The 9,314-nt window shown below is 41.0% G+C and overlaps 2 protein-coding genes across 2 annotated transcripts; both read right to left on the reverse strand.

The window, feature by feature from the left end:
* Positions 1–1,383: 1,383 nt before the first annotated feature.
* On the reverse strand, positions 1,384–2,045 carry LOC136754163 (NXPE family member 1-like). Its single transcript, XM_066710493.1, has one exon. The coding sequence runs from the start codon at positions 2,031–2,033 to the stop codon at positions 1,455–1,457; it is 579 nt and encodes a 192-aa protein (XP_066566590.1). The 5' UTR covers positions 2,034–2,045; the 3' UTR covers positions 1,384–1,454.
* On the reverse strand, positions 2,044–4,772 carry LOC136753979 (NXPE family member 2-like). The gene is made up of 4 exons (XM_066710358.1): positions 4,152–4,772; positions 3,926–3,987; positions 2,378–2,596; positions 2,044–2,075 (listed from the first exon to the last, which is right to left on the reverse strand). The coding sequence occupies exons 1-4, from the start codon at positions 4,757–4,759 to the stop codon at positions 2,044–2,046; spliced, it is 921 nt and encodes a 306-aa protein (XP_066566455.1). The 5' UTR covers positions 4,760–4,772.
* Between the last annotated feature and the right edge of the window lie 4,542 nt (positions 4,773–9,314).

Genomic DNA, 9,314 nt, shown 5'->3' on the forward strand with positions numbered 1-9,314 from the left:
CCCGCCAGCGGCAGCAGCAGCAGCGTGTCGTCAGCACAGCTGGAAGAGTTAGAGAAGAAACGGACTGGACTGAAAGCTCCGCTGTGGACGCTGGGCTTGTTCTCCACGATGCTCTGTAAGAGACTGTTCTTCTGCCTCTAGCCATGTTAAGACTAGGAGGCTGTCTTGTTTTAAGTTTGATTGGACTTTATTTTCATTAACTAACAGTTGGACAATATTGGACATAAGAATGGCCATGTTCTGTGGTGAAGCCTTGATTTTTGAGGTCAGATAACCTGCGTGTTCGTTCGTTTTTCCGCACGCCGTTGCGAGCAGCAGAGCAGCCTGGTCAGCTTGTCAAAAATGCCTTTTTACTGTGGTGGTGATAAACATTTAAACTAACATTGTGTGATATGCTTGAAGTGTTTTATATCTATGGATTTTATTGTAGGCAAGTCAAGTGTTGATTTGAGAGGCTAAATTGATCAAACATGATCAACTCACTGTCGGCCATCGGCTTGGTCGTCACTTTAAAAAACAAAAACTTTAACAAACAAAAAATGCCCCGAACATTTTTCTAAATTAACTTAATAAAGAAATGAAAATAAATATAACTACTTTGACATTAAAAACAAAACTGAGCTATTTTAATGGCTGCAACAGTAGTATAGGCTGTGTAATAAAAAATAAAAAATAAACACGGGCTCCATTCGTTCTCGGGCCGAGGTTGTGATCGGCTGTCGGACAAGGGCCGGGCTGGGGCCTAGATTTGAGGCCCGTGCAGGGCTTTAAGATAACTGTCCTCATATTTTCAACATTTTACTGATATTTTCAGTTTTTTAGCCACACCTGCTATGCCCTGATCGTTTCCTGGCATCTGAGCTCAGCTATCATCAGTATTTGATTAATTATAATTGTATTTCTATATAATATAATGTGTAATGTTTATAAAATGAAAGTATCATTCACGACATTACATTTTTATTTGGCCAATAACTTTTGTGTTTTTTCATTCATATTCAGCTACTTCTCGTGGCCCCCCTGGCAGCTCACTGAGGCCCCCTTGTGGGCTGCAGCCCCCCCAGTTGAGAAACGTTGGGGTATGTGATCTCCAGGTATGATAGGGAGTTGATGTCTGCTTCAGAAAAGCCAGTACTGAATCCAAGCTCCTCGTTGATTTAACCCTACATGATGTGTGATAGATTAGTCACTCCCAGGCTCCACTAAGTAGTTCTGCCAGGAGTGATAGGCCATTCTTCTCGTCCATGCATTGATTAAAATATCTGGAGCTGATAATCAACTTGAATTTTGAGAATCTTTGGATAGCAGGGAAAAAAATCCACTACAAAACACAGTAACAAAAGTGGCACAAATTCATTTCAATTACTTAGTCCTTGCTTTATTTGTAATGACTTTCATTGACGTCAATGAGAACATGTCTTCTAGAGTCCCTCCCAGGACAGTAAACCAGGTCTCTATTGGGCAGGACAGAGGTGGGACAGTAGCACGTCCACTTGATGGGCAATAATGGCTGAAGAAGGGTGGATAACAAAGGTGTTGGCGGCCACGGCCATGTCCCAGGCATCCACTATGCCCACCCTCAAGTCCCCGAACACCTCTCTCTGTGCCAGGTTCTGCAGGTGGCCGTGCCAGTCACTGAAGCACACCATCACCGATGTCAGTTCCCTGGTATTCTCCAGCTTGATGAAGACTGTGGTCTGTGGGCTGCGAGCCACCAGTCTCTGGATGGCCCTGCGGATACTGAGGAGCCTGTTGATGAAGAGCTCCAGAGGGAAAGCCCTCAGGTGCTGCCCTATCCCAATAACCACAGCCACATTCTGCCCCCCCCCTATCCTGTCCAGCTCGTGGGAGATGTATGGGCCATGCGATAAGTTCTGAGTCATGTAGGTGATCCATGGTTGGGCATGCTTCTTCCAATCCACGCTGATGTTCCTCTGAGAATCGACAGCCAGCATGGGAGCATTGTTTACAGCTTTGTCTGTGTACTTCATATCTGAGAAGACACCAAGAGAGAAAGCTGCATTTGAGTGCATCTCTGAGTCCTCAACCCTTTTCAGGATGAAAGTGTCCAGTCTCTGGACAGAAATGAAGAGAAGCAATAACTGTCACCCACAAAAGGAGGCAGCTGAGGCAAAGTTTTGTGTTGGGATAGCAAAATGCACTTTCAAAGCTTTCGACTAATATCTGAATGCCAGTGTCAAACTCCTGTCATCCAGGCTCCATAAGCAGGTAATCAATTCAAGTCAGTAATAACAAACCAGTAGACTATGTGAGCCTTAAATTCCAAAGTCTGTAATTCCCAGTGGCTTGAAATGGTATGAAAAGCCCTTTCCCCAGCTATGAAGCTATGCAAAATTCCCTGTGTACAAGTCCTTACCTTTCAGTGTTCTCTCTAAATGTTCTATCCACTGGCGCACAGTAGAGTCTCCTCTGAGGTACAGTGTTTTGCCCTGCAGACAGCGGCTGATGGAGTCTGCACTCAGGAAGCTGCCCGTGTGGCAGGAGGAGGAGAACCACTTTTTTGCGAGGAAGTACCCGCTGGGGAGAGGCGAGATATGTCCTGGTTCACACAACCTAGAACGATTATGGGTTGCACCTAGAAAAGAAGAGGGGAAGTGTGCTTGTGTCAAAGAGCAAGGTCAAGTGCCTGGTAGGTAGATCCTCTTGTTATGTTTCCCTCAGAGCTCTCTGCTGTTCTTCAAGCATGTAGCCTGTTTAAGTTTTCCATGTATCCCAACAGCGGTTTCATTTTTACCTAATGAGCCGCATTACAATTGCATAGCTTTCTCTGTGTATCAAACTGAATTCACTTAGAATATCGGATTGGTCTTAGTTATTGCATCTAGTGGATTGAATTAAGGTTTGGATTGAGAGTCAGGCAGTCAAGCAAATTGATAACTGGGTCATTCTCCCAAATCATTTACCATTTCCTGAGGGTGATCACAAATTTGGCAATAGTTCCAAGAAACAAAACATTAATACACATATTAACATTGTTAGCATGCATACAAAATGAATAATTATTTTTTCAACAGTGAAATCCTAACCATTTTCAGGTAATTAATAATTTGATCACAAAAAGTTGAATTTGTTAGACGTAATTTTGTCATGTTTTGTAGTCATCACAATCATGAGAATAGTAATGTTTAATAATTAAAAGTAATGTGTTTCTGAGAGTGCGGTGTCCCAAGATCATGTTCAATCGGTTCCTGAAAGGGACGTATTTTCTTGCACTCTGCATCCTAAAGAGCATTTATTCTACATTTATAAATAACCTACTGTTGGCGGGAAAATGACAGATGCTAAATTTAGATTTACTATGTGTCAGTAGTGGAATGAGCGATTTTTGTGCAGAACTGCAGAAATCTGCGCTACACGAATGCTACCACAGATCTTAAGTAACATATTTAGTTAACAAATTCACTGTTTCAAGTCTACAGCAGCAAAACATTAGAAAGTAATGATAAACAACCCAAAACAGGTAGCAAAATGTTATGTTGGGTGTGCCAGAGAATGAAACACATACCCAAACGTGGCCGGAGCATGCATCTTTTTTAAATTGTGACATCCACCCATTCAGACTCTCATAAACACCCACAGATGTTTGCAGATATTGTTATGTTAAAATAAACATATCAGACAACAACAACACAAGATAATATTTGCTTATATACTTTAATTATCTCTTTAGCTTAAGCCAGATGTCACTTATCGAAGATGTGTGTACTAGCACAAAATGTGGCTGGTTATTTAATAATCAAGGCATTTAATATTATTAAAGACACAAGAATATAATAGACATGACATGTTCAGTGTTTACTCTCGTGTAACACTAGTGGTACATGTTTTGGGAGAATGACCCAACTGTAAACTGTCAATTAGCAGAAACATGAATGGACAACAGTCACCAGGCAATAGTTCTTACCATCACACTCCAAAACCTCTATGGCCTGAAAATCATTCTGGATGAGTACACCAATGTTATCTCTTCAAAAGGAAAGAAAGATATTTTAGAACAATTTAAATCCTTATCATTTGTAATTCAGGCTATTGGGCAAAATCCCAGAATGGTTTGGGATTATAAAGATTAGTTTTATTAGTATTAGTATTATTATTCGGTAGTTGGGAGCTCTTATCGTCCACCACATTACCTTTTCAGCAGCTGGTTTTCGATGTCACTGAAGAATGAACCTTGTGTGTAACTGGAGGTGAAATTAGTGAGAGATTCACAGGCCAGGGAGGGGGGTTTGAGGCAGGTATAGTATTCTTCGCCCCTCTCGTCAGTGTATTTGCACAGCGTTTTGTTTGAACTCAGGCGAAAGTTGCACAGTGATTTCTCCTGGCGGCTGCCATTGACGAAGGTCCCTGTGTAACTGATCTTGTCGTAGCCCTGCTGCCTGGCTCTCCACAGGGAAAACACGGCCTCGCTGGGGTGCACCAGAAGCAGGGACGCCTCCACCGTGCCAGGCCAGAACAAGGTGAAGTTGACGTGGTAGGAGCCATTGCGGAGATCTTCAACTGATCCAGAGGCAGCGGCCATCACATTAGGAGAGTGGATTCGGGCCAGGATGAAGTCTCCACCATAGCTCTTCAGCTCCCCCATGTGGTTCCTCATGTCCACTTGAACGCTCAGCTGCTCCCCCACACAGTACTGCGCTCTGGGGCTCAGCAGACTGGCTATGCTCCTCTTGGCGCTGGAGGTGAGGCTGACAGAGGTAACGTTGTGGAACACAGGGATGTGTCTGCTTAGTGTGGCCATTATGCTTTCTACTGTCATTTTCTGGGGGAAGAAAAAGAGTGGGGTGTCAGACTCCAGTCCTGGGGGGGTTGTTCCAACAAGAGATCCCAATCACTTAATGTCATTATTTACTCAAGTGGGCTTGTTTTATTTTTTATAGCCGATACCTTTTCAATCTGTTGATGACTCAAAACATTTAAAGCACAGAACATTTCAGAGTCTGAAGAGAAGTGTTAAATTCATCCAGGTAATTGTTTAATTAGACCAATTAAGGATCCAAGTGCTGTGCTGGAACAAAAGTCTAACACTCCTGCATTAGCTTGTTATATGTCACCCTCTTGTGTTCAAATGCTGTAATGACATTTAGTTTATGCCAGTTTCTGGACATTTCATCAGGCAGCCATTTATTTCACTTCAAAAACTGGTTCACCTAATGTGGCCCGGTCCTCATCTACATGTTACCAAGTCCCCTCTTTTACAGGGGGCATATTATACCATCTGTGGTTTACATCATGTCAATAAAGTATTTGGTCAGTATTTACTTGAACTGAATATGAGCTAATTAGGAATCCACAATTCTAGTCCATGTGAATGGCTGTGTCTTCTTTGAGCCATTCTTCTGGGGTTTTCCTTCAGAGATGATCCCACACTCCCTGAATACATATTCTAGCAAAAGTCATCTTACGAGAGTTTGTTTCTTAACAGTAACACCCAACTGCTGAAGTACTGAAACACTCTGCTGTTAGAGTTGGGTGGTTTTAAATTGGGACAGGGTTCACTCTGCTCCACACCCGACACCAACCCCTGTAGTCGGGTACCTTTGGGCTGTGTAGTGTTGCCAGTGAGAGCTGCCCTGGTCCTCATTGTAAAATGATAGGTCTGAACCAATTGTGGTTCCAAATTCATTTGTTATAAAGAATAAATAGATGGCTTAAGTTTTTAAATTGTGGTAATGTAATAATACTAATAAAGCACAGTAGATGGGAAGAAAGAGCAGTCACCTGTTTTTGAGGTTGGAGGTGTGGCCGAGGAGATTTGACATACCACTGCAAAGACCATGGAGAGACATAAAGAGAGAATTATTATCAAACCCCTAAACAACTGAAAGTTAAAAGGGTGGTGTTGGACTCTGAATAGGAGTTTCTGTTTATGGAACCAAGCTATAAAACATTACCTATCCAGCTAAAGCTCTTATTCCTGTTAATTAACAGGATCAGGGGACATATTGTCTTGTTTCTTGTTTTTGTTGTTGTTATTTCACTTTGTTGTTGTTGTGAAAACCTGTAGGAGTGACTGAATTTGTAGTGCTGTATAGATACGCTGACCAGTTTGTGTGGTTTTTTAATCATACACCCCTTTCTGCCTCCTTCTCCCCAGCCCAACTCAGTGCTTCGCTATCTGATTGCAGCCCATTTCACTGGCACATTTACTAGTGTTGGCACATTACCACCCCATCCCTGAAGCAGCATCCATTGTGGAATATGAAGTTAAGGATTTGCAATATACCTTCAAATCTAAGGTCTGTTAAAATGCGCAATCTTACCTGAACCCATGACTGTAGTACAATGCAAAATAAAAGGAGCACAAATAAAATGATCACTGTTTTTTTTTTGTAAAGTGAAAGTTTGACTCTAAAGACGCAGTAAGGAATCAGGCCAGGAAAAGGACAATAACTGCAGGTCGGTCCCAGTTGTGCAAGCATAACCTGCAGAAAGACAAATTAAACTGTCACAATAGGTCTGCTGCTTACACTTGCGATCACAAGAGGAAAACTGGCTAAGCACCGTGGCAGCATTAATTCTACAGTCTGGTAAAGCCCGTTAGCTTGCACAATTAAAAGCAAATGATATGGCCTGTTGTATAAGCAGTGAAAAGTCCTGTGTGGGTTGTGGCATTCAGGTGGAGTGAGTGATATGGACCGCTTGAGTGGGAATGAAGTGCCTGACTGTGCTTTCACACCACTGAGGGAGGTTAAGTTATCTGCTATGGCTTAATTTTAAGTTGATTTAGTGCAGTGGTTCTCAAACCTGACATGGAGGAGCCCCTACCCTGCTGGTTTTTGTTCCAACCGAGCTCTCAATTACTTAATTGAACCCTTACGTGAAGCACGTTGATTACATTCAAATTGTGTAACTGATAAAAATGTGGTTCCTTAATAATCTATTTATACAGTCCTATACTTAACTTAAAACCCATACTGTTAAAATTGAGGAACTGAATGTACATACTGATTTAGGATTTTTTTTTTTTTTGGTTCTATTAAGGGTTCAATTAAGTAATTGAGAGCTTGGGTAGTACAAAAAACAGCAGGGTAGGGGGTCCTCCAGGACAGGTTTGAGAACCACTGATTTAGTTAATTCCATTTTATAACTTCTATAAATCTATAATAGAGGGCTGAAGCTAGTCCCTTGTCAACTTTGTATTATCCAACTACTACCACTAATAATAATGTTGTTGATGTTATTTTCATCATTCAAAAACCTGAGAAGACACAAAATAGTTGTTTACCTTTTTCATTTTACATGCTATATGGGTGGAGTATTGCCGAATATAACAATGTGTTCAGTGAATATGAACACACAGCTGTGTTGTGTAAGTTGCAAAGAAAACAAAATAAAATAAAACATTAACATGCATTTAATCGAGCAAACATGGCTAAATAAACTTCTAAATGTGGGTTAGGCAGAGCTAAAACAATATATGGCAAAGCTGAAGGAGAGGTGAGCTGTCCGCCGTGCCAAATGTAAAGATAAAATGTGTGGCATACGTGCTCATGAATTAATGGAGATCTAGGAAATGTGTGAAAAGAGTGAAGTGTTAATTATCTATTGGCTTGGGTTGTCTGTGTTCCAAGGGTTGCTTTCTATTTCTATTTGTGTTAATATGGCTTATTAGCTTTCCGAGGCATACTTTTTAGTAATTTAAACATCAATAAGTTCCTTGTATACCTACATTTCAGTTCAATACAGCTCTTCACAGTCTTTTCTGCTTCACAAGAACCTTCTCCTCATCTAATTTGTGGCCAGGGGGGTCTTCTGCATACTTTCAGGGGTATGTTACTTGAAACTACCTTGTACAAGTAGAGGCAGAGGACCCCTAATGCAATCTAAGACACAAACTTGTAGCATTGGGGACACTAGTTTGGCTCTCTATTCCCAGTCCCACAAATAGCTCCCCAGTATGACACTAGTCTAGGTTTAAAGGGGATCCTTTCTACTATCCGAAGGACCTAAAATGGTTCTGGGGACTTTCTTTTAATTAATATAAAGCCAGCCTCGGAACACTCACATTCCAATGTAAGACACTACGTTTAGGCATGGGGGACACATGTTTGGGTGTCTATTCCCAGTTTCACAAAACTACCGTACTTTAGAAGGGGACCCTTTCTACTACGAAAGGGAGCAGGACTGGTTTTGGGGACTTTCTTTTAAATATTTGAAAACCACCCTCTGAACGCTAACTTTTCAATATAAGACACTAAATTGTGACATGGGGTAAACCACTTTGGGTGCCTATTCTCAGTTCCACAAACAGTTCCACAAACCTATTCCACAAACACTGCCCCAGCATAACATTACTGTAAGTTTAAAGGGGACCCTTAATACTATCAATAGGACGTAACATTATTTTGGGGACATTCTTCTAAAATAAAGAAAATCAGCCTTGGAACGCTCACAATGCACTTACAAATACGACATTGTGGCATGTGGGTCCCCAGTTTGGGGGTCTATTCCCAGTTCCAGAAATAAATCCCCATCATGAAACCATTCTAGCACTATTGTATCTTAATGCCACTATTACTTTAACAAATTCTGTTCAGTTTAACAAATTCTAGGAAATGTGTATTAATTATTGTTGTTGTTGTTGTTATTAGTAGTATTAAAGTTAAGTATTAATGTTACACTATGTAATACAATATTTTCAATAAAAACACAAGTTTCTGAAAGCCCATCTGAAATGCATTTTTCCTTTTTGGACGGCTTTGTAAATCTTTCCAATGTCACGGCGTTCAGGGTTTTAACCAGTCCCAGGAACACAAAACGTGCGGTTCTGAGTCACACAATTATATGTAATAAATGGATGCATAAAGACAAAACGCATACATATTATTTTTAAAGTTTTAAAGTGCATACCGTCGATCTTACCCAATCAAACGTAAGCACTGTTTTAAAAATATCCTACATACCATATCTGCATCTGGTTCAAATCACAAAAAAGTGACCTCTGGACAAATCTAAAACTTTGACTTTCTAACAAGCACCGCCTGCGCTAAGATAACGGACTTTGGGATGCTTTATTTGCGTTGCCCTCTTCTGCCTCTTCTGGAGGTAAAAATTTCAAACTGCAATCAGATTGGTTTGGACTTCGTCCCACCGAGGTAAATAAAATCATATATTTCGGTTGTGTGATCAATTGTAACACCGCACTAAACACGTTTGTTGTAATGCGGTATCTGGGCTACACAACATTGCACACAGATTATGCAAAACCAAGGCAAAAAAATGTTTTTATGGACATACCCAGCGCGACTTACACGTGCCAAAAGCATATTACGATAAGTGGAAACATTGAAAAC

The sequence above is a fragment of the Amia ocellicauda genome, chromosome 7, assembly GCF_036373705.1.
Source record: "Amia ocellicauda isolate fAmiCal2 chromosome 7, fAmiCal2.hap1, whole genome shotgun sequence".
Classification (NCBI taxonomy): Eukaryota; Metazoa; Chordata; class Actinopteri; order Amiiformes; family Amiidae; genus Amia; species Amia ocellicauda.